Source organism: Dreissena polymorpha, chromosome 1 (genome assembly GCF_020536995.1).
Source record: "Dreissena polymorpha isolate Duluth1 chromosome 1, UMN_Dpol_1.0, whole genome shotgun sequence".
NCBI classification, from domain to species: Eukaryota; Metazoa; Mollusca; class Bivalvia; order Myida; family Dreissenidae; genus Dreissena; species Dreissena polymorpha.
In genome coordinates this window covers 36308544-36335706 of record NC_068355.1, presented here as the reverse complement: position 1 = coordinate 36335706, position 27163 = coordinate 36308544, and the positions used below count along the sequence as shown (strand labels likewise).

General features: G+C 34.3%; 1 protein-coding gene across 11 annotated transcripts in view; it reads right to left on the bottom strand.

Annotated features, from left to right (window-relative positions):
- The window catches only part of LOC127877004 (6-phosphofructo-2-kinase/fructose-2,6-bisphosphatase-like), a 370857-nt gene extending 348236 nt beyond the window's left edge, over positions 1-22621 (bottom strand). For 3 of the 11 annotated variants that reach the window (XR_008048196.1, XR_008048195.1, XM_052422610.1), the window contains exon 1: positions 2542-2891. Coding sequence is in view for 7 of the 11 variants with exons in the window: in XM_052422610.1 (XP_052278570.1) it covers positions 2542-2587 (46 nt within the window). In the remaining 4 variants the exon portion in view is untranslated. Of the gene's footprint in view, positions 1-2541; positions 2905-6308; positions 6650-22478 lie in introns of those variants that run through there. The other 8 variants (XR_008048207.1, XR_008048218.1, XM_052422605.1 and 5 more) reach the window with 6 other exon arrangements.
- Positions 22622-27163: the final 4542 nt, after the last annotated feature.

Genomic DNA, 27163 nt, shown 5'->3' with positions numbered 1-27163 from the left:
TATAATACTCATACCAAGTTTCAATGAAATCGGCCAAAGCACTTCCAAGTTATGGCTCCAGACACAAAAGTGCCGGACGGACGGATGGACGGACGGACGGACAAACGGACGGACAACACCAAAACAATATCCCTCCGCCTATGGCGGGGGATAATAAAAGTCCAAGGCCCCTAACCTTGTAAAAAAATGAATGGACTGGAAAGAAACTCAAACTTGATCTGTCAGTTATGTCGATAGACCACACACCAAAACTCAAGTTATTATCTGCAGGCCTTTAGGAAAAAAATCTTGAAAACTGTAATTCTAGAGAACATGCTGAGAGTCTGTTTTCAACTCCCATCACCATCTCCAAACATTCTAAATAGACAAACTGACCTTCCAGAACAAATGTTTATTTATATTATGCACAACTCAATGTAAACATTGAGTAAAGCTTCTCAATCATTTATGATTGCAAGATCTCTATTACTTTTCCCACATTACATGCACTTTATGTACCTTATACATGTATCTTGTATTGTATATGAAAAAGATTTTTCCTCAACTTTGAGTGGGTCAGTCTGTATACATAAGTTTTTCAAATATGTTCATGATTTTTTTCTTCAACCACTTGAAATATGCCCTATTAAATTAAATTATCAGTCAATTAAATCAATAAATAAAGTCAATTAAAAATTACCTTACATTAATATTTTGTATCAGGTCATTTTGTTTTCACTATTTCATAACTCTAACAATAATTTCCTCATCGGTTTAAAGATTGCCAAAACAAACATCTTATTTAACTGACTTGACATTATTTACTAAGGTAAACAAATTATTCGATTTTTTTTAAAATAAAAATACATTTGAAATTTAATTGTGTACCATTTATCATGGAACATACAATATTATCAATGCATGCATATTACTAGACCAATATGGTAATCATGTTCAAAAGTTGAAACATTTTGGCACTTAATAAACCCAAGGTGTAAGTCAATAATTTGTCAGCTGGTAATAAAACAAGAAAACTCACCTGAAAGCCAAAGGAACAAGACTATTCTGAAAAAAATGCAAGCTGATTCATGAAGATTATTTTGGATCAAAAAAGTGACTTTTAACATGTTTTTTTGTTATATTTGACCTTGTGACCAAGTTTTTGAGCTCATATAAACCAGCTTCAATCTCTGGCAAAATTTCATTTGGACAAATGTTCTGACCAAGTTTCATGAAGATTGGCCAATAAATGTGGCTAATATAGTGTCAACAAGTTTTCACTAAAGCCATATAAGGACAAATGCCCCCCCCCTGGCGGCCATGTTTTTCAACGAACCATAACCATTTTCAAACTAACTCGAGCTATTGTTAGAACAAATGTTCTGATCAAGTTTCATAAAGATTGGATAATAAATGTGACTTCTAGAGTGTTAACAAGGTTTTTTAGTAAATAGCCATTTAAGGAAAAATGCCACGCCCCCTTACGGCCTTGTTTTTTAACTGATCTCAACCATTTTTGAACTTAGCCCTGATATTATTAGTTCAAATATTCTGACCAAGTTTCATGAGCATTGGACCACAAATGTGACTTCTAGAGTGTTAACAAGGTTTTACCATACAGTAAAGCCATATAAGGAAAACTGCCCCGCCCCATGGCGGCCATGTTTTTCATTCAACTGGAACCATTTTCGAACTAGTCCAAGATATTATTGGGAAACATGTTTTGACCAAGTTTCATGAAGATTGGACTAAAAATGTGTCTTCTAGAGTGTTAACAAGGTTTTACTTTAGCCATGTAAGGAAAACTGCCATGCCCCCTGGCGGCCATGTTTTTCAACCAACCGAAACCATTTTCGGACTCGTCCAAGATATTATTGGCACACATGTTCTGACAAAGTTTCATGAAGATTGGACTAAAAATGTGACTTCTAGAGTGTTAACAAGGTTTTACTCTAGCCATATAAGGAAAACTGCCACACCCCCTGGTGGCCATGTTTTTCAACCAATCGGAACCATTTTCGAACTCGTCCAAGATATTATTGGGACACATGTTCTGACAAAGTTTCATGAAGATCGGACTAAAAATGTGACTTCTAGAGTGTTAACAATGTTTTACTATAGCCATATAAGGAAAACTGCCACGCCCCCTGGCCGCCATGTTTTTCAATCAACCGGAACCATTTTCGAATTCGTCCAGGATTTTATTGGGACACATGTTCCCACCAAGTTTCATGCAGATTGGACTAAAAATGTGACTTCTAGAGTGTTAACAAGGTTTTACGATAGCCATATAAGGAAAACTGCCATGCCCCCTGGCAGCCATGTTTTTCAACCAACCGGAACCATTTTCAAACTCGTCCAAGATATTATTGAGACACATGTTCTAACCAAGTTTCATGAAGATTGGACAATAAATGTGACCTTTAGAGTGTAACAAGGTAAATGTTGACGATGCACGACGCACAAAGCACTACGCACGACGGACAAAAGGCGATCACAATAGCTCACCATGAGCACGTTGTGCTCAGGTGAGCTAAAAAAGCTTTTATTATTGTTGTTTACCTGATCCACAAAGGTTTTTGTGTTTTGTTGGACGGCACTTATCCATGGTTTAAAAATAATTTTCACCTATAGGTAAAAGTTTTTTATCTTGAAGAACTTTGACATTAACAACAGTAAAAATCCAAGCACACAAACTACATCTAGAATTCATACATCATTTACATCATGTCACAACCTTTAGAGCTCTGTTGCAAATAAAAACCCAACATTTGTTTCCATATATGTAAATACCAAGTTCAGCACAGTTAATGTTAAAGATTATTGCTGCAGCATTATTTATTTCTAACAATCTCTTGTATTATATTCAGTTAATCATCAATGTTGTATTCAGTTACTTCCTTGTTCCACTTGCCAAATGTTTGTGTTACAAACCCACTCAAGAAATATGTAATAAACTACAACAAAAACAAATACTTGTTACATTAACTATGAACTATTGTTAGACTGTGAATCATAAAAATACCCTCAGTAAATTCAGAATCTATTATGTTCGCTTAATTTGCTCTACTGGTTTTCACCAACGCATGAGATAAAATCATAGTCAGATGATTTTTAATGAATATTAAAATTGCATTAATTTAATTTATTGAAATCAGACTATTAAACCATAAAGAAAACCTTATAGATTTGAAACAGTGCTAAAGACGATAACAGGAGGGATAAAATGGCTCTGGTTCGCTCACCCCAGTTCAAGGTTATCAAATTATTAAAGACTTTATCTAGTTTTTTACCCAGATCTGAACACAGTCTACATTTAAATGATCTGAATTTTACACAGATATTTTCAAGATAAACATTCTGACCAAGTTACATAAAGATTGAGTATTAAATATGGCCTCGAGTGGTAACAGAATTTTTCTAAAATTTGGCTTGGTGACTTAGTTTTTGGAGGGTTTGAAACTCGGTATCGATATTGTTAACGTAAACATTATGAAGAAGGTTCATCAACATAGGATAACAAATTTTGCTTTGAGAGCGGTAACGAGATTAAAATTGAGGACAAACAGCACAACAGCAATGGGGTGATCAGGAAGAATTCCTTCTCAGGCAGTCAGGGGAGCTAAAAATTACGAATTTGCCCCTTTTACCTCAATGAATGCGCTCTATTAATATTCATACATTACTGACTATAGAAACAGCCAAAGTGGAGTGGTATTAAATAATCACAACTCTATAATGTCCTGATGTATATTGAATGTATTTACTTGAGAGTACAATCTTCTCATCAACATTTTTATTCACAGCACAAGGTAGCATGAATTTGATAACACTAGCTATAACAATATTGTTCTACAGAAACTAATCATTGAATAACACTACAAATCTAGGCAAAAATTCTTCCATATTTTGAACATGGTTTCATTTCCTTTTAGTTTAAAAACACTTTCACAACCACAAATATTGAAACATAACTTTTTAAGTTCAAACAGATGTTGAAAAGTAAAACACTCCATCAGCTGTTTTCCTTCCCTTTGTTGTTTACATACAGTATGTATCCTTGACCTCTGGTGCATTCCACATAAGAAGAGAGAGAACTCTTACATATTTAACCTTCACCCAGTATTGAATTACTTCTGGGTATTATATAATGTACCTAGCTATGAACATAACAATCTAAATCATACTGTTGCTGAAAAAAGTCTGTCCCTTCCAAATGATTGCAACTTCTGAAAACAATAAATTAACGTTCTACTATACAAGAAATATTACAACTGCATAAAGATTCAACTGATCAAGAATGCTATAATGTGTACCAACAAAAGGAAAGATTGCAACAAAACAGTATTTCCCTTACAGGCATTAATAATTGCAACATCACAAGTGGCCCTTATTTTCTAATAACTGCTTTGCTCTAATATGCCTCAATACTTAACTGTCTTAAGACATCCTTCATTGTTTACCTGGATCAACATATGACATGCATATGATCTAGAATATTATTGTTATAAGATAATGAGAGTTTAATGATTCTTTGAATTTCACTGTTCAAGCTGTTACTGAAAAGATTTAACATTGAATAATTTGAAACAAGCGAGTGTAAACAAATAAGGGAGGTAACAAATACACAATACTTTTTATTACGAAGGCGGTTTCTTTTCCTTGATTTATGAATTGAATCTACGCATATATGCAAATTTATCTTTTCATGCTCAATTATAATTTATATATGCAAGTATTGCAATTCTATCTTGAAATCATGCATCCTGTTGAAAATAATTAAGTGTAAATCATTTTTTCTATCCTTATAAATTGTCTATTCCTAATGAGTGTATTGATGACAAACACAAATTGAAATCTAGAAATCCTGATTTAAAACATTTTCATTCCAGTGAATCACTTATTTTTGCAATCCTTACCGTATATTCATATGGTTTGTATTGATGACTTACACAAACAGATGCAAACATTGACATATTGTGTAAGAAAAGGAATGCATATCATAAGATTCTTGAGGTTAACCATGCCTATGACTTTTGTGTCAGTTTATATCACATTTTCATTTACAACAGAAAATATGATTTTATTCTTTTTTCATTTTGAAATGTTCTATTAACAAGAGGGACTTAAAGGCCCAATGTTGCTCACCTGAATCCCAAATGAAGTAAACTATTAAGATTTAGCTTTTGTTTCCGTAACCATTTTTGAAAATCAGCTACATGTAAGTAATCATTAGACCAAAATGTTGTAAGCAAGCTTTATGATGACAGAGAAATATAGGACATGGCACGAGTTGTCATATCATACCATATTTTATTAAACGAGTTCAGGAAGGCTCGCTTACTAACGAATTTCCTGGACGAGTTTAATAAAATATGGTATAATATGATGAGTGTCAGATCTTTTTTATCACATGCTTTTAAATGAGCAAATTAAATAAATATTTACGCAAGCATAATGGTAAATCACGAATGTTGTTGATGTCATTTAACGTTGCAACGTCATTTTAGCAAAATAATAAAATGCAATTGGACAATAAACGAAAACTAAGCCAATGAAAACGCTTAAAAATGTTGTACTGTAGATTTCGCTTAATTGAATAGCCCATTTGTCACGTCTGAATATTCAATTATCAGGAGTATTCAATTACACGAAATCAGTTTATTTACAAAGTTATCACTGTTCATCCGAATTACCGATGATGTTTGTAAATACGCTTCTACGTCACAGCACGCGCATTTCCATTTAATAAATAAATAATGTCTTTTTTTATGGTAAGTATGTATTATTATCGTGTTATTTACCTATTTCAAAGCTATATTGTTAAATATATTGTGAAATAAAATTAAATTGTTCAATAAACACATAGAAAAGCGCAGACAGCCGTTTTTTATTCATTATACGGTGCATTGACAATAATCCACTCATTTTATTCACTCACCGGTTACATTACATACTACATTGTGTACATTGGCACTGAGGAGTATACTGACGAGAAACACATACAAACGATTTAAGGGTAATTGCCTGAGTTTCTTTTGGCTAATAACTTAGATAATGGGGAAAATTTTTGATTAACAGCTAGCATCATCTCAAATTCAATGCATTGTAAACTTGTAAAAGTTCAATTGAACTTCAAAGCCAACCTTTAATATAATCAAATATTACTGTGTCTTGTTAGATTTTACTAAGTTAAATTTCTTCATTTTTTTCATGATATTGTCTTTAAAGAAAGATCGAAATGGAAAACATAAGAACTGAGAAGAAAGTAAATATGAAAGCAATGTTTGACAAAAAATGACTAGACATCTAGAGAAAACCAGTCTTACCTACTCCTCCCAAGAAATGGCACGGCATGTTAACGAACTAACAACCAGTAACTGTCCCAAAGAAGCAGTAAGTGTCAGCAACAATTAGTGTTGTAATACCAACATTACGTGCACTGGGTTGGCATTTACTTCAATTTAAACCACAAAAATATGACAAGACAAGTGTAACTGAATCATCAGGGAAAATAACATTATTTGATAACATGTAACATCTGCTGCTTCTGATTCAAATGTCAGCGTTTGTATTTTCACTTAAATGTTGACTGTCAGTTTATTCACACATTCTGTTGGTTTAGATATGAGACACTTATTCCTTTCGGATGTGCACTTTACAGATCCGATAACATATATTATGCACTTCAAATCTGAAAAGACGGACAGTATGTAAATGGTGTCAAGATGAAAGAAATAACATACAAAAGTTACTGCCACTGATTATGATTACAGACTGTACAAATGTAGCTCTAGATACATGTATATGCAAGGAGGCCTATACCTATAATACCAGTACAAGATTTGTGAGGATGCATGTATGCCAACACTTTATAATTATCCACCCACAAACTAATGGCACATTTTCTGCTCATTACCACTGTGCTCTGATTAATCATAATGTAGACCATATGAAAGAAAATGCAAAGTGATCTTCATATTAGACAATTTTATATAGTCAACCATAAAACAATCTTTTAAGCTTAGTATTTTGATATCTAACACAACAGTTTTATGTCCAATCCTAAATGTACATCATGCAAATAGTTTGCAAATTAAATTCAAATATAGATAAAAATAAGCTTAGAAAGATGATTCCACATATTATTATATATTTACATGTATGAAATACTTGAAACTGCTGAAATGCTAAAAAACATAGATGGAAAACATTTGGTAATGTTTTTAAATAATATTATGAGTATTTATAGTTAAAAAAATCCCAACAAAGTATTCCATTACAAGTGAAGCATTAAAAATAATTCATTTCTTTAAGTAAAAATCCTACAAAAAAGACGAATAAGCCCATTTCAAATGTAAAGACTGTTACAGAAAACATTTACACAGTTAAGTTTATACTCATCAGTTGGTACATTCCTCCCTTTAATACTATGAAACCTTGAACTTATTGATCCAAATTACATCTATTACTACCATCCCTATCACAATAATACACTCGTGTAAATGCAGATGATTTGCATCGCCAAATTGATCCATCATAATCAGAATGAATAATTTAATCTGAACAAATCAATGACCAATGACCAAGTTATCATTATCTGGATTTTCTCCTTCAAACGTCCTTTGACAATTTCTTACGCACCTTTCATGTGTAATAAGCAAATAGATCCAAACCAAACTCATTCAAAAACCTAAGGAAACAAACCAGATATGGATTTACATTTGAGAAGCCTGTTTAGCACTTAGCATAGGGCTATTATTGCTCAACTCCAATATTATATCACTGAACAGCGCAGTATTATATCACTGTATTGTTTGTTCTGTAATTCACTGAATAAAGTCTGGCAATGTGTCAACTTGGTCTCTTAATTACAAAATGTATCATGCTCAACTTAACAAATTGTTTACAAACAAATTCTTTAGACCATTCATGTCGGCAAATAAATGGATCAACCTGCCAGCGACAGCGCTTCCACTAGCTTTCAAAAGTTGGAAGTCCTGACATTCAAGCCTTAAATTTTGAATGTCCCAGATAATACAGTTGTAAGTCCCAGTTTTATTTTAATTAATATTTTAGTATTAAGCATTCTTGAGTTATCATCCGGAAACCATTTTACTGTTTTGAGTCACTGTGACCTTGACCTTTGACCTAGTGACCTGAAAATCAATAAGGATTATCTACCGGTCAAGATCAATGTACCTATGAAGTTTCATGATCCTAGGCCTAAGCAGTCTTGAGTTATTATCCGGAAACCATTTTACTATTTTGAGTCACTGTGACCTTGACCTTTGACCTAGTGAACTGAAAATCTGTAGGGGTCATCTGCCAGTCATGATCAATGTACCTATGAAGTTTCATTATCCTAGGAATAAGCATTCTTGATTTATCATCCGTGAACCATCTGGTGGAAGGACTGACCGACTGACTGACGTTTGCAAATCAATATACCCCCTCTTCTTCGAAGGGGGGCATAAAAAAACACAGAACAGATACAAACACGGCCTAGATATGGCCCTTATAAAAATGCTGACAAAGTTTAATCGAGATGAATTTTATTTTTGCCTTTCCGTAGAAGCAAGAGTTTTGGTAAGATTTGACTGTTTGATAGTGTTGGGGTGTGACTAAGACTCAGTTAAGATAATTCATTTTCATTTAAATTGACTGGCCTTTAGTTGTAAAATATAGGGTTTTTAATAAATATAAATTATGATGTAGAGACCTACATGTAGTGTTTGGACACACATTTCCCAAATTTGAACTTTACTAAGATATTGTCCAAATAAACATTGAAACAAATTTAGTTTCACCCTGATTGGATGAAAATAAGGCTTCTAAATTGATATTAAGCTAAAAGTTCAAGATATACACTGCATGCTGCATTATCAAGGTGCCTGAACCACGTGACTTTTTCGGCTATGTGTGGGATAATCGGATGTAAACAAAACGTTGCTTCAGGTAACGTTTTTGATAATTTCTTCATTATTTCAAAACCATTTTCAAAAACACAAAAACAAGTGCCCGGTCATTGTCAAAAGACACAACTTTGGTAAGTTTGTGCTAAATTATTTATGAAATTTTTCCAAAAAGTGCAACCGCGTGCTTGTAAACACACGAAGTGAAATGCTATGTGTGATATATTTTTTATTCGATCAACAAAAACGTTAATTACAATGTTGTCGAGGGTTTAAAAAATAGGGCGGACATTGTAATTCTTCATAGAGAAGCTACATACATTGTATGTTTGTGCAAATACATCTGATTCGGAGTGTGTGTATGGCATCGTAATGATGCTATGTGTGGGACAAATTTTTTAAATGCTATGTGTGGTATACAAACTTAACTAGAGAATCGAAAGATTGACATTAACGTCAATAATATTTAAAGTCTGTCTGAATAACAAAAGTTGGTCAATAAACATTGTAGTGTTTTGCGCGCCTTAAATATGATAATCCTACGTTCATCTTACTCAAAATTATCATGATTGTCGATAAGTTATATTCATATTTTGTTTACTTTTAGAATGCCATTTGTTTGCAAACAGTATGGCAGAGAGGTCAAAAGATCAGGGATCTCCTAACACAAAGCCACCCACGCACGAACAGGAAAATAGTTCCGTTGGGCAAACTTTTTCTTGTTTGTTTCTATAAAATTGATTGTTACAAAATGTTGAATTTTCAGTGAATTGTTACTGCCAACTAATGCACTTGTTTAATACACAAAATCGTAAGGATTGTTTGTACAAGATGTCATGCGAATATTATTGCAACAAAACTACAAAAAGTTAGTTGTGTGTTTTTTAGCAGAAATGTGTAGGCATTTTTGACTAACAATAGTTATTAAATAAGCATAAAGAGATCATACAGCATTTTGAAACAAATAGACACTAGGATCAATAACATTTTTTTTCTGGAAAATCATGTATTTGTATCTAAATCGTATTGAGCTATCTGATATATCACGCATGCTATTTTTTTTAAGTTTAACAGTTTATTTCATTTGTATTTTGTTCTTTTCAGGGAGATTAAAGTATTTTTGGAAGCACCTTTAAGAGACGTACTGATATCTTGATCCATGAAAAGTTGTCATAAACAAACATGTATAGTAATTTTCCAAAGTTTAAATGACTGTTTTATTACCAGATGGTGCAAGTATTGCAGGGAAAGAAAACAGTTAAAGTAAACATTACATAAAAATTTGACATTTCAACAAATTGAACAACATTATATGATTTTATGTTAATTTCTTGGTGCAGTGGTAACAAGATCTTGCAGCGCCCTTTCATGACCGGGGCGAATGAGTATTTTCATTAAACATCTCAAACTATTTTCAGTTATTCAGATTTCATTTGAATTTGAGTAAATGAAGTATTGATGCAATTCAATATGTTTGTTGGTATAATAACCCCCACAAGTCAAGACGTTTTGGCGATGATCATTTGTTATGACTTAATTGGAGCATTCATATGTTTGAATAGCAAGATTTGCAAATTCATAAATTGACTGATTACAATTTCTTTGTGTATACTAATGTACTTCTTTATGTATTTGGTGCTTTAATTTCTATTGTTACATGTGCATGCTAGTTATAAAGAAATGTAATTATTAATGACGTGTTTATTCTGATATACTGAAGATATTCATATGGAGATAATATTGGAATAGACCACAAACAAGCATTATTGGATTCGAAGATGTTCATATGGAGATGATATTGGAATAGACCACAAACAAGCATCATTGGATTTAAATTATTTGTTATGAAACACCTGTTTTATTAACACACATAATCAGATTTTATATTCATCTAATCAATTTTAGTAATAACATAGATACAAAACCCATAAATATACACACATATCAATACACACACTTTGTTTTGCTTATGAAAAAATACATGTTAAATGGTATGTTTGCATAGTTAGTTGAAATAGCTTTCCATAAACATCACAGAATGAAGCGGGGTCCCTGTCTCTGTCACTGTGGTTTTTATAATTAACTTGCCACATATCACCTTCCGTTTGGTTTGATGGTGTTCATGTAGTTCTTACACAGCTTCGAACCTTAAAAGCGTTACAGATCTTTCGACTAATCCTTTTCAAGTCTGAAAAACAATAGAAGTAAAACCCATTCTAAAGCATGTGCTCTTATTTTCGTTGTCATTCCTTAAAAAATGGACCAAATTCAATAATCAGGCAGAAATATCAATCATTATATTTATTTAAAGACAATAAGTAAAACAAAGAAATATTATATTTCAACATAACATGTATGCTTTTATAAGAATTATATTCAGTTAAACATAAATTGTTTAATCTTTACATGATTACTTCAGTATTCAATAATGTAACATTTGGTTAATTTGATATATTTTCAGGACAGACTAAAGTTTATGTTCTAGGTTTTTACAAAACTGTGTTCAGATTAAATGCAGAACTGACGGGCAAATTCTTGTCTACCACACATAGCATTTAAAAAATGTGTCCCACACATAGCAGTAAAACATTTATATACACACACTCCGAACTAGATGTATTTGCGCAAACATACAATGTAAGTAGCTTATCTATGAAGAATAACAATGTCCGCCCTATTTTTTTAACCCTCGACAATATAATAATCAATGTTTTTGTTGATTGAACAAAAAATATACCACACATAGCATTTCACTTCATGTGTTTTCAAACATGCGGTTGCACTTTTTGGAAAAAATACTTAATTACTTTTGCGCAAACTTAACAAAGTTGTGTCTTTTTACAATGACCGGGCACTCGTCTTTGTTTTTTTAAAAATGGTTTTGAAATAATGAAGAAATTATCAAAAACATTACCTGAAGCAACGTTTTGTTTACATCCGATTGTCCCACACATAGCCGAAAAAGTCACGTGGTTCAGGCACCTTGATTATGCGATGACAATAGCTTACATTGAGCACTTTGTGCTCAGATGCGCTGTTGAGAGCTACAAAGGAATATTGGAATTACTACTAGAAACTTATGAGATTCAATACTCAAATATAAATGAATATTTTGAAAAGACCTTAATTTGTACCATATGTTTCTCATGCCATCAGGATATTGACACAACAAAATAAATAAATGCGACTCTCACATATTTGAGCTGAACTTGATGATTTCTATGAATCCTAGCTAAAGTACTGTGGTGTTGAACATTAATTTGTTGACAGATGTGTTCTTTAAATCTATTAATAACAAAGGCAGAGTATTTTTGTTCAATGGCCCTCAGTACCATCTTTGTACAAGAAAGATGACAGATCAAAACCAAGTAACTATAGACCTGTGTCGTTGACATGCATATGTTGTAAACTTCTAGAGCACATCATCTGTTCCAATTTAATGAAACATTTTGATAACAACTCTATTCTGAACAAAAATCAATATGCTATTTGAAAAAATCACAGTTGTAAACTCAACTTGTTACCGTCATAAATGACTGGGCAACATCAATATATAAAACCAAGCAAGTGGACATTTTTATATTGGACTTCGAAAAAGCGTGGGACACCGTGCCTCATGAATTATTGAAAACTAAATTACACAAATATGGAGTTCCTGTAAACATCCTACAGTGGATTGATTCATTTTTAGTAAACCGTAAACAATGCGTTGTGGTTAATGGCTCTAGGTCTGAATCCTCAGTTGTAAAGTCTGGAGTACCGCAGGGAACTGTGCTAGGCCCGATCCTATTTTTATTGCATAGAAATGACATTTCTATGGACATAACTTCAAATATTAAGACTTTTTGCTGAAGATTGTGTTTGCTATAGGGAAATCAATAAATTTGAAGACTGCTTGGATTTACAATCAGACATAAGCAAACTTCGTAATTAGGCCACTTGATAGGGAATGAGATTTCAACCCAGTAAATGTAACATGATGACTCTTTCATGCAAAAAGAAGAAAATTAATTTTGACTAAACATTGACAAATACTCGTCTAGAATTCTTATCTTGCATTAAATATCTTTGTGTGATTATCACAAGTGACCTGAACTGGAGTAAACATATTTATAAATCAAATCTGCAACAAATTGTATAGAACCTTAGGTCTCCTCAAAAGAAATGTATCTTTGTGTCCTCAAGAGGTAAAACTTCAGGCATACAAAGGTTTAATCCGCCCAGTGCTAGAATATGCCAGCGCGGCCTGGGATCCGCATCAAATTTACCTTTAAGACAAACTTGAAAGTGTACAAAAACGCTCTGCTAGATTCATTACTTCCAATTACCGGGACTACGAACAGGGATCTATGACTAAAATTCTTAAGGACTTAGAACTTCAACCCTTGAAATAAAGAAGAAAACATAATAGATTAATATTACTATGCAAAGGACTATTTCACATGCAAATTTACCATTGGATCAACTTTGTCGACCCATTTGCCATACTAAAAATATGCATAATGAACACTTGAACAGAATTACGACAAGAACACATGTACTGACGTTCAATTTCATTCCAAACACAATATGTGACTGGAACTCTCTTCCACCGGACCTGATTCACAAATACTAAACACTGAAACAGCTACCAACAATCCTGTGAGTTCCTGTATTTATTAATCAAATTAGAGGGGGGCACGAAAACTGAGTAATATTACAGCTACTCGATGCACGTGCGTTGATAGTTCTGGCTTCCATAACTTTTAATGTCCCTTTTTATGATTTTTGACTGTCGCGACTTTATAGTTATGGACCAACCCCATTAGGAAAGTCAACTAGAAATTCCCAAAAAGTTGACAGTTAACAAAGACCCGTCCAAAACAGCTTTTAAATGCAGTTATTGGCCCAAATCAACCACTTGATCGGAAAGATTGACATTTTTCACATTTAACTGATATATTCTTTCACAAAATACTATATTAAACATTTAAAATTTATCTATTCTGCTCTTACATATCGAGAAAAACAGCGATGTGACAGACTTTCTTGAAATGCGAATCTCCCGAGATTTCACGGTCATATGACGTTATTTCTGTTTTTAGTAACATACCAAGTGCTCAAGTGTTTTTTAAATTCAGAATGACATTTCCCGGTATTTAAGATTATTCTGGCTTGTTTTGTTAATTAAATTTAGTGTAAATACAAACTCAAAGTAAATATTATTTAAAACTACCTGATTCACACTGAAATCAGTCTTATGATCCACCAGACGTAAGTTGTTAATCACAAATAATAGATTTCAGAAAACGAAAGTAATGTTTACAATTTCAGCAAAAAATGTCAAGGTCGATCCGAAAGTATCCAAATGAAAACTCGTCACGTGACAAAGCGACAATGGCGTCAAAATTGTGAATTTTAAACTGATGAGTTATTTTCATCTATTGTAAGATGCAATTGAAACATTTGAACCTTAAAATATTCCCCGATGCAGTAATTTATATTCATTCACCAATATACGTAGAAATGTATCCAAGAAAATTAGCTTTCTTTGATTTATAGCGTGACATAAATATGTTACGGCTCTGGTTGACTTTTGATATGGGGTTGGCTTCAGCGTACAGGTATGTCAATACTAAATATACTGTACGCTGAAGTTTCTTTAGCTAGTGCGGTGAGTGAATGTTTTTCAATTTTTCACCGTATCACATCAAGATCTAGCATAAGAAACTTCAGCGTACAGTTTATATAATATTGAAATTTTAAATGTTTAAGATAGTATTTTATAATAGAATATATCAGTTTAATCTGAAAAATGTCAATCTTTCCGATCAAGTGGTTGATTTGGGCCAATAACTGCATTTAAAAGCTGTTTTGGACCGGTCTTTGCTAACTGTCAACTTTTCGGGAATTTCTGGGTGACTTTCCTAATGGGGTTGGTCCATAAATAATGTTGCGCCTGTCAAAAATCATAAAAAGCGACATTTAAAGTTATGGAAGCCAGAACTAATCAAGATCAAGTGCTCAATGTCACACAAAATTGTCAGAAACCGGACAAGTCTGGTTCCATTTCATATCATTCAACAGGAGTTATGGTCGTTTCGTCCCACTACCAGTTCGAGCCACTGATATTACTGTTGAAAAGGGGTAGCGTTTCGTCCCACTGATAATATATAGCCGGGTAGGTGTGAATAATACCGTATAGGTGTGAATGAAAACGGGAAGCTTTTGCACCTGTAATGGTTACCTTTGTGCCATGTTAAAACAACATTGTTTAATTTCAAGATTATTTATTCAGGTTAAATGTATTCTGCATGCGATTTTTCATAATTGAAGATTTAATCTAAACATAATAAATTTAATTAAATGTATTTCAGTCAAAGATTTATTTTAAAGTTGTCATATATATTATATATAGTACATTAACAATATTGATATGGAAGACATAAATAAAATAAAACATCACGCCACAAGATATATTTCACATTTTGTACACATATATACACACAATTAATAAAACAGCCTCTTAGCAAATACAGTACACTACACGTTGTTTTTTTAATCAGATTTCACAAGATTTCTTTTTAAAAAAAATACACAAATAAATACATATTCACAAGCAATAAAAACAGCCTTTTATACACATAGCACAAATATATTCAAACAATGAAACACAGCCTCTTATACACTACATGTTTTTGACCACGTTGCTGACCAGTTTCTTCCCTCCTCTTTTTGTGCCGCCAGTCACGACATCATATGTGATGGGTCCGTCCTCAGGTATTACAGCATCCAGAGGACGTTCCCGAACGGAATCGTGTAGCAGCAGGTTCGGTTGCTCAATCTCCCAATTGGAGGTGTTGAATGTCCTGTCTTCAACTTCGTCGGAACGAGACTCCACCGAGAGTTCTGACATTATAGAAATGTCATTAGCCTCTGGTATCTCCGGTACCTCTAGTGTAGCATCCATTGGAACCTCCACCTCGGGTGTAACATCCATTGGAACCGGTCGGCTACACTCGCAACACTTCAATTCGACGACGACTTCCCCTTTCATAATTTTCCTATACTGCCGTAAACTGACACCAGTCTCACACGACAGATGTTGCCATCTTTCACATTCGTCGCATGATATATATATATGTATATATATACATGATGCATAAAATTTAATTTATTTATTGGACATAATGCACATGGTGCCTAAAATAATAATAACAGCACTTGATGTTTTATATTTATTGAACACAATGCACTCTGCAAACATAATATAATGCAAACAAATAAAATAACAGCACTTTCTGTTTTAAATTTTTTGAACATACATGTAATGCACATGGTGCATAAAATAACAACGACTGCGTTTTATGTTATCAATTTATTGAACATAATGCACTATGCAAACATATTATAATAATAATAATCACATAATTGGAAAAACATGCTTTTGGCAACAAAAAAAATATCATAAATACATATACACGGATGAATGTAAATAACTGAAACTACACAAAAACGGTAAAATAAACAAGAAAATATTGTAAATGTTAACACTATTTTAATTTGCTACATCAATATACACCAGTGATTCATTTTGCGATGCGTCCCGCGTGCCAGACGCACGTTTTTTCTGGGGACGCATCATTCTCAAACATGTGCGTTTTCGGTAAGAATTGTTTAAAAACTCTTGATTTTCAACATCAAAGTTGTACATTATACCGAGTATGATTCGTGGATATAAGCTGAACACATGTCAATACCGTTTTGAAAAGTAGAACGGAAGTCACATTACTACATTGGGAATGTAGTACGCGTATTTTGATTGGTTGAAATATATCAATTATCCAATCAGTTACGGCGTTTTGTTAAAAGTTTGTTGGGCGATTAATTTGCTGTCCCGGATGGTAAACAAAGAAAATGCGACCAAAAAAGCTTTTTGAAATTGATCCTGAACAATTTAAACTCGCTGTGTAGATATTTATCGATAACACAGTCTCGATGTAAACTATGTGGTTTAAATATGAAGAATAAACGGCAGAAAACACAGTTTGTGTTCGTCTGTTGTGAGCGCAGACACTTATTATTTATTTAGTAAAGGTTATTATACTTTTCTGGATTAATTGAGCAGTGTTGGTGTTTCTTAAGTGACAATTAAAATTTGCAATTTCTGAAACAAATAGCATCTTTTATTTGTATACGGTACAAACATAATAGTGATACAGGTCGTACAGTATTCCGTCCTATGTTACGTAGAATGTAAGAACATATGACAACACAGACATCTGCTGTTCATACTGCAGGATGTGAGAGGTGTTTTTCTATACAGAATAAGGTCTTGACCAAATTCAGGAACAGGTTAACTGTAGGGAAAGAAGGCAAACTCATGAGTGTGAAGTTGTGCAATTTTGCCCTGAATGAATTTGTGGAAAAAGCTCTCTCTGTTTGGAGAAAAAACCAAGCGAGAAGGCTATACACCTTAAATGCAGTACGAGTGTTGTTACACTTAATCTGTATTGATGTTGTAAACCTTTTGACCAAAGGAGAAATTGTATTTTGTCACACTGTTTGAAAGGGCTAATTTTGACCAAATAATTATAAACACTGGTCATCCAATTTATTAAAAGTCATTCCAAATTGTTAAAGATGTTAAAAGTTCTCTGTTTAAGATGTTGTATGTTTCACTGTTTAATATTAAAGTAAAACAAATAAAGATTTTGCTTGCTTTAAACATATTTCTGTTTTTAGCTGTAAAATTGCATAATTTAAAAGAGCCCCTGGCTAAGGTGTATCATGTAAAGAAGATTATTTGCAATGAATTTACAAAGACACAATCTGGGACCCATTGTTTTCAGTTTGGACCCATTGTTTAAAAATATGTGAATCCCAGAGACTCATTGATGTAGATTTCAAAATGAATCACTGATACACCCCATTATGATTCACACCTATACGGTATTATTCACACCATCCTGGCTATTATTCACACCATCCTGGTTATATCTTATCAGTGAGACGAAACGACCAATCCCTCACTACACAAAAATCAGTGGCTCGAACTGCTAGTGGGATAGTCCAAATAATTAGACGTAAGCTACCCCGCTTACGTCTAAACGGCTACCGTCGTTTTCCTATAGCAAATTGAGTTCAACTTAAACTTCAGTTTTTCTCGTTAAATCTTTGCTAATGCATAAAATTATCATTAATTAGACATAAATATGAGCGATTACCTCTTAAATGTGTAAAAATTGTGCTTTTAAACCACTTATGTACATTTTTAAAAATAACCATACACAACACACGAAGTGTGTTTGTCGTTTATAGAATTACATTAAATTATCTTGAACGAAATTATTTTTTGAATAGGTAACACATAACCAATTGTTGTTGTACAACAAACCACATCACTTTTTAGGTTTCTGTACTCTTTAATTAAATGAAACCTATATGTGTGTGTTTAAACTACCAGTTGTATCACGGAGTGTATATTGATAGGAGATGAATCGAGTATTTGACCCTTACTGTAGTAAATTCAATCTTATGCAAAAACTATTCATCCGATTTTATTGGTTTATACGTTATCTTGTTGCTTATTAATTCCTCTTTCAAAAAATATACGTTTTAATATATTCCCGCTGTTATTAATGGATTTATAGCGAGATAAACACAAGAAATACACATTTTATGTTTTACCACCGGGCGTTTTACCGTGTTGTGGCTATCGATCTTGTACAATTAGCGTACAGCGAAGCGCCGAGGTTATACATTTTGATGTACCCACTCACGTCTTTTGTTGAATTATAGTTTCATTTCTCGACCGATTTTGACAAATTATATATCATTAGAAAGCTTACGTTACGTAGTAAAAAGATATATAAATATAAATTAAGTTTTTCTTCTAATTTCAACAGCCTGGCGAGTTATAACTTTAACTTTTGCAATTATCATACCGTTTTGGAGTTTTAGAATCTAGATTTACGGTTGACATGTTCGTACTTAATACAAATTTGTAGCGTTTATATATGGAGTTCAGTTTTAAAAATTACACCTTGCTTAGGAGAATAGAATTCTGTATACGATAGAAAAAAAATTGTTTAAAAACGAAAATAATTAAGGAATGAAGGCGGAAGAAAGTTACTAGCGCGCGTTCCTTACGCACTGAACTGATGCTACGGTCTTGGCGATTATGCTTTTGTTTAGAAACCGGTCATTGAATTTCCTTTGCCATGATTATTATATTTTTTATGAAATATATTGTAGTATTTTGTTCACGAAACATATCAATAAAGCTTATTATAAATAAATCTTAACAAATTAACGATTTCAGCTCTTGTTTATAACACAGAAAGGGTGTTAAATTTATGATGAAACAGCGTATATAGCGGACCCTCTCGATTTTATTCGGCTTTGCATGCATACTTGAAATAAAATGGGTGTCAAAAACATTCATCGTTTGCTGTTAATTGACATGACGCCTTATCAGTGATCGCTCCGCCCACTTAATCACGTGGCTCAGCGGGAAGAAAACCTAGACAAGCTAACACCAAAATGGCTTCTTTGCCTATAGACTGCATATAGATTTACGCGATATTCCGGATGATTTTATGGACTTGTTTAGTTATTCTGCAAATGCAAAAAATATACGATTAAAGAGAACATCAGCTATTTATAACGGGTAAATCGGTACATTAAACACGCTCTCAAACGCTTGCGCGCTTACCGAAATCGAACCCGTTATAACGTGTAATGGTGGTATTTGCAATAAATTAACACTTCACCGGTATTTACCCGTGTTATTAACAGAATTATTACCGAAACATTCACCACTACCCGTGTATTTGACACGAAATACGCTTTATAAATGGGAATTCATTGGAGTTTTACGCGCTTTCTGACACCGGGTGGGTACCTCAATCCCACATGTTATTGCGTATAAAAGTGATATTAAACATTGCTTATGGGACATTTATCAATCACTATAATTTAAAGCGCAAAAACAACACAGTAAGTTTGGACATTGTCTGATATAAAATTAGCGTTGTACGAAATGGAATACGGTCAGGCTATTATAAATTAATAAGGCTACCAATATCAGACGCTCGCGCAGGTACTGACTTCCCCGAAGTTACCGCATTTATTGGTTAACTAATATCAGTAATAATAACTCTTTTACAATAGCATTTATCGATACGTCTTTATTAAAATAATAACAAAATGGTTTTCACTTGTTTCTGACACACACAGAAACGCGATTTTTAACGGGGATTTCGTAAAGTTACACGAATTGGGTACAAAAATTCTCAATTATTTTACATGCACACGTGACATAATACATACTTAATAATGCTTAGTTATTGCTTATATGACATTTCAAGTTTGTAAAATAAATTAATGTTCTATAAAGGGGATCTCGGTAATTCTTGAAGCTTCCACTCGCTCTTGTCAAGACCGCATTGCCGCGTTGGAAATGGTATAAATTTAGTTCATCTAACTTATCTTTCTGGATACCAAATGTCAGAGTTGCATTAACCCTTTTTACACCGTTTTTGCCATATTTCATTTCCGTTTTTTAATCCGAACAAAATAAACGAAACTCGTTTAAAAATGAGATCTAGGCATTTGTTTTTCGGCTTTGGAAACGAAATAAATTCAATGTCACCAACTAATCTGTCAGGATATCGATTGTCCGTGTTAAATAATCCCCATTGACACCGTTTTACCATTTTTAATAGTTTTTTTAAAGAGGAAAACAACAGACACTTGTTGGAATAAAAGTGAACCTAAACATGTAGCTTGTCTAGAAAATGGCGGACAGGTCGTTGCTAACGAGTGCGCCCGATTAATCGATCGCTGATTGGTGGATCAATTCTAGTGGGCGGAGCGATCATAGATAAGGCGTCATGTCAATTATCAACGAGGGAATTATGTATAATTATATATAATGTTATTTACCTTAAATTATCAGTTTATTAAAGATTCTTGAAAATCACGGTCGGTGTTACGCGGGTCATTTCGTATTTTGACATCAGGGAATCATGTCCAACTATTCAAAATCAGATTTTTTTCACTGGGACGATGACGGCTTAGATTTAGACAGGCAGACAGATTGTTTATTTAGACTTATACAACAGTACATCGTCTTCAACTCAAATATATAAATTATTTTTAGACGAATTGTTAGGTGATTACACATATAGCAGTGATGATTCTGAGAATCTTTCCATGTTTCTTATCCGTGTAATCTAGAGTCCGTGGTTTGAGCTTTTTTATCGCGGTGTTCAATAAAAGATATCTCAATAATCTTGTTTATTGATAGATCTGTGGTTTTATTGCCCCTGTGTTCAGCACAAACCAATTATCTCGTTATGATCAGATACTGTGCCGACCAATACTAAATAACACTATGGTGTCATACGCCACAGCAGGGACCTATACTTGTGATCATGGAGTCTAAGTGCAAGACTTAAAAAAGTATGTTGTTTCGCTTGCGGTTGTTAAAGCCAAAACGGGGCTTCCCAGCTGGCACAGCTGCTGATATTCTGATCTGAATACTTAAACTTATTCAGACCTTATTCTTAACCGTTGCGAGTTTTACGATATCGGATTTAAGGCGGGAATACAACTCAGTGAAACTATTCAATTTCTTATACAAGTCATTAAGCATATTAACATTTATTGAAATTAACAATATCAGCGAAATCTTTTTAAAGACTAAACACCTTTTCAAGTATCGAATTTAACATGTCAATAAAATATATTAATACCAAAAAAGGTTTCATTTAATATTGTTCACATTAAACCTTTAAATGAAAGTGTCGCTTTAACTATTTTCCGTGTCTTATTAAGCCGCGAATCGTTTGCTAAAAACAGTTAACAAAAAGGGTAGCTGAAATAATTCGCGTTCAGAATAAATCTGAAGAGTCTGCCAAAGCAAAAATCATCAAAAGACTCTATGGCGGCAATTTATATTGACTACAAAAAGGGCTACACGTTCTAATTCTTAATGAAATACAAAAATAAGTATAACATAATTAATAACGTCCATAAACACACGGCAAGATCAAAGTTTTAATGGAAAACTAATATGACATTCCACGTAAATTATTATTTTCGTCTAAATCGAATACTATATATAGAGAAACAATGTATTTATAACCCACCAATGAGGTAACATTATGCAACTTTCAATTTACACAGTGCTATATGGCAACAATATGGAATTTGAACAGTGGTAGTGTTTTAAGGTCTGGACTATCATTACTTGTAAGTTTGTATAAACATTTTTCGAATGCAATTAGTAAAATAATGTTTATATTTTATGTTTAATAATTTATTGCATGATTATTCTGTGCTGTTATATGAATTTGATGCCGTTAAAGCTTCCGACATGAATTCATGTCGGAACGATGCTATTGCAAAATAACGTTAAAGGATATGAGGTCGATGTAAATCGACCTCATATTTATAGGAGTAGTAGTGGGACGAAACGACCATCACCCTTCAACAGAAATCAATCACCTGTAACTCATGTATTTTTAAGTTCTAGCAACAAGTAGTTTTCAGTTCTAGTTGTTTATACAACAAGAACAATTATTGTGTGCTACCTACTGATATTTGGAGGCGGATAACTGCTTGAACTGCTCTCGTCCTCCATTTTTCTATGGCTTGTTGTTGTTTTTGATCAATGTGTATCGGATCGAAATCCAAGCGTTTTCCAACTATAATAGGTTATATTATACTAAACTAGAAATGGCGCGTCAGATGCCGACGCGTATCCCCACGCCGCATGTTTGACCCAGGGGGCGCCCCAGGGTTGATAATGGGGCCATGCATAGTTGAGATTGACCGTATTGTCATACGATATGTTCAGTATCAATTTGAAGTAAATCGGTGTAGAAATGAAGATTTTATAGTAAAAGGCAATTTTGGGTGGCCTTGGCCTATGTGGGCGAGGGCGCCCCAGGGTTGGTAATGGGGCCATGCATAGTTGAGATTGACCGCATTTTCATAAGAGATGCTCAGTATCAATTTGAAGTAAATCGGTGTAGAACTGAAGAAGTTATAGTAAAAGGCAATTTTGGGTGGGCTTGGTCTATGTTGGCGGGGCGTTGGTAATGGGACCATACATAGTTGAGATTGACCGTATTAATTGTCATAAGAGATGTTCAGTATCAATTTGAAGTAAATCGGTGTAGAAATGAAGAAGTTATAGTAAAAGGCAACAAGACAGACAGACAGACAGACAGACGGACGGCAGAGATAACCACAATATCCCCACGCTTTTCAAAAAGCGTGGGGATAATAATCGAGTCATGATGGTCTGTAACCTCCGCGCAGAGATTTGACTGGAATTGAGATTATGGAACGAAAACTCTGCGTGGAGAACTGGAGATTGGTTGGTCTGTACTCTCTAAAAATCAAAGCGCTGAAGGCACAACATTTGTTCGCTATTGTATAACCTTAGACGCAAATCATTTTTTCAAAATTAATTCATAGCTTTTTATCGAAAGTTTTAAATAAACACAACCCATTTAAATTTATAAAGAGTGTGTCTTAGCAGACGTTCTGAAAGCATAGAAAATATTATGAAAATGGTATTAAGAATTTAATTTATTAAGAAACGTAAATTTCCCTTTTTATTTCGAAGTCAGCATTTACGCCGACTGTCTTTTTAAAGTATATTTCTTGTTATAGTTAGTTGCCTTTTATATTCGATTTTAGCGATTATAAAGCATTTTTGTTGTTGTCTATAGTATACCTGTATTTATTGGTTAACTCATGTTCAACGTTTTAAAAATTGAGAACTGTGAATATAAACAAGCTTAACCTTATACTATTGAGTTGTTATCACCCGTGAAATTGAGAATACATGAGATATCGCCGCTACCTGTTGGGAATAAAAGAACGTTTCCCGGACATATCAAATTTAAACCAGCTGTAGTAGCAAGCACTATCAACGAGGTTACGCAACAGACGCGTGATGGTGTATTGGACTCTCGATATCCCACTATACTTGTTGATCAGCAGTAGTTTTATTTTCCTGCATCTATTAATAGCCTCAGATTCTAAATGACCTGAGCGAAAAAACCACGTGATTAAGACGAAGCAAATAGTGGACTATTTTAATCATTCATAAACATTCTCTTCCGCGACACGAATAATTCAAACATTGTTTATTGATTATTTTCTATATACGCTCCGTTCAAAAACATTCCATTCAACACGATATTCACAGTATGTTTTCTTTTGTGAATGAATATAGTTGAAGAACTCAAACCTCTGGCACATACAATTCTTTTTCGGCGCGGCGGTGCGGATGCGGCAGTTATTAGGTTTATCGTAGCTAAGAAAACGTGCTTGAAACGCGTGGTATTAACCTTAGTGCAATGAAAAAGGTTACATTCCACTAGAAAACGACCGGATAAAAAAGGTTCATAACAGTCGATTTTGATTTGTTTCAAGTTTTTTCTTCGCTTAAACATGACATATCTTGTTTATTGCTTAAATCGATTCAGCTTAGAATTCCCGAATTTCTTTTATGAAAAGCAGGGACCTATACAAACTTTTGTTTGTATAGGTCACTGGGAAAATGTGAGGTAATGGGGGTTTCTATGAGCAAAATGTTGGTACGATTAAGGTTGTCCCATTTATATTGAATTGTATAGGGGAAATATTTAGTTAATTAAAACCAAATATAATTCTACCGCCTATAGTATCAATCCAACTTCCGCGCAGAGATGTGAATGGCACCAGGATGCGTGGATCAAATTCCTGCCTTCATATGCGCTGCCTCCGAAGCTTACTTGCTTTCCTCAGTATGACAACTCTTCTTCGTCAGCGTCGTCGCAGATGGCTGGGCAATGTGCGTCGGATGGACAACGGCAGAATCCTCAAAGACATCTTTTACGGAGAGCTTGCCTCAGGCAAGAGATCAACCGGTCGGCCACACCTCCGCTACTAGGACATTTGCAAGCGCGACCTAAAAATCATTGACATAAACCCTGCACATGGGAAGCGCATGCACATGACAGATGAAAGTGAGATGTGCTGTGCGTGTTGGACTTGAGGTGGGAGAGGATAGGAACCGCCAGCTTGCCAATGACAGGCGCACACGACGAAATGTAGGCAGCTGCTGCCGGAAGTAAAATCCGCTTTTATATGCGAACGGTGCGGTAAATACTGCCACTCCCGAGTATGTCTTCACAGCCAATGTTTACTTAACGAAAGCAAACTACCGGCACAAGCAACCTGACGCTAAATAAACAATCAGGGAATTCTAAAGGGACGCATTTCCATTGTCTTGCGAGACAAACGGACGCGAACAACAAACACTCTGCAAGTGCTATTCTTAGAACCAGTCAAATATCAAACATTGTTTCGTGACGTAGAGAAAGTAAGAGTGAAAGTGTAACTTGCCGTGATGTGTGTTTTTTATTGTCAATTCCTATTTTTATCATGGATAAACAAAATGAGTACTAGTATAAATTGTGTTGATGTGATTTTCAATTGTCAATTCATAATTGTATCTTGTGAGAAAAGTTAGAGCACTAGTGTTTTATATTACAGCTTACAATTAGTTGTATTGTTAAAAAAATAACAAAGCTTTTTTTCAATTTTAACTGACAGATTTCGTTGTTATTTTATTGAATTTTGAATGGTTAGACATTGTGAACGTCATACTGATAAACGTATAAAGGGTATTTTCTATTGTTTTATTAGAGAAGGACAGGGTCCGGTAAAATCTGGAGAGGTCCGGCCAATTTTCAAAGTTATCGGACCTCATTTCCTGTACGAATTGTTTGTCTTTCGCATGGATTAAAATTTATATCATATACGAGGCCCGTTAAGAACACCGAATCCCTTTTCACGGAAAGAAGCCATTTTCGCTCGTCAATCATACTGTGTACTACACGTCGTTTTCTCTGATGGATAGCTATTTTTATTGCCTTATACCCCCGATACACCGACTCCGTTCGATGTACGTTCGGAAAAAAAAGTAGTAGTAACAACGTACTGGAAACGGAATGGACGTACTAAGAACGGATAGATTGTACTAAGGTCGGGTTAGGAAAGTGCCAGAACGTAGTGCGATCGGACCGGAATTACCTGTACGATTCCACACCGATCGAGTTCGTTTCTAGTCCGTCCAATCCGTTCTCAGACAGACCGATCCCGTCCGCACTACGTCTCAAGTACAATCTTGTTTCGTGTAAATAAATGGAAACTAAAAGATAAGTTCTTACAACGTTTGCAACACGTTCTATAAGTTCTCAGTAAGTTCTTAGTACGTTGTACTCGTTTTAAGGAATTCGCAGTAGGTTTCAAGTACGTTGTACTCGTTCAATGCAGTTGTTACAACGTTCAAACCGTAAATACAATACGTTCAGACAATGTGCATATAAATAGAGCTCGGTTTCTCAAAATTCATCATTTGTGATATAAAGTTGAAACAGGGAAAATCTTGCAGCTGTTAATTTTTTAAATGTTGGCTTCGTGCTATTTATGCTAATAGCAGAGCAGCAATATAATGCGGGAATATTTCTTGGACATTACACATGTACGTCTGGTCGGCTCAAAGCGTGGAACATAAATGAGAACTGGCAGGAACGTAGTCGGTTTTATGATCCCCGTGCAGAACGTTGCTGCAACTACGTCATAAGCGTGCTAAGAACGTAGTAGGACGGAGTGCGAACTGCCTTTGAACGAGTTACCACTGCACAACGAATAAAGAAGAACTGCGTTCGAAAGTGATCGAACTGGCTGAGGATGGGCTCGGTTTGACTGGAAACGGTATACCAACGGGGACAATCGGAAAATTGACCCGATTTGAACAGGATAAAGACGGTCTGGCAACGGGATAGGACGGTATAGGAACGAGCTGCACGTTGCGCGAACTGTGTATGAACGTCATTCAATCATATTGTAGAATTTTTTTCTTATCAAAACTACACGTTATAGCAAGTTCACATCCCGTTCTGCATTTTCTTCATAACGTGGTCTAAGTGTCTAAGAACGTGTTTGGTGTATGGGCTCCTTTATGCATAAGAATACACATTACATAAATACATGCATCCTCCGCAAGTTTGTCGGTAGGTCTCTTGTGTAAATTATACAATCAGAATTAATTTAAACAGCATGTTAAATGCCTTTATGGGATGATGTCTTCACATTAGAACAATTTATAGAACATGTACTTGATTTCCGAATTTAATTTAGCCGCGCTCTGTGAAAACGGGTCTGTAAGCATGTGCGTTCAGTGTCGTCCCATATTAGCCTGTGTAGTCGGAAACGGC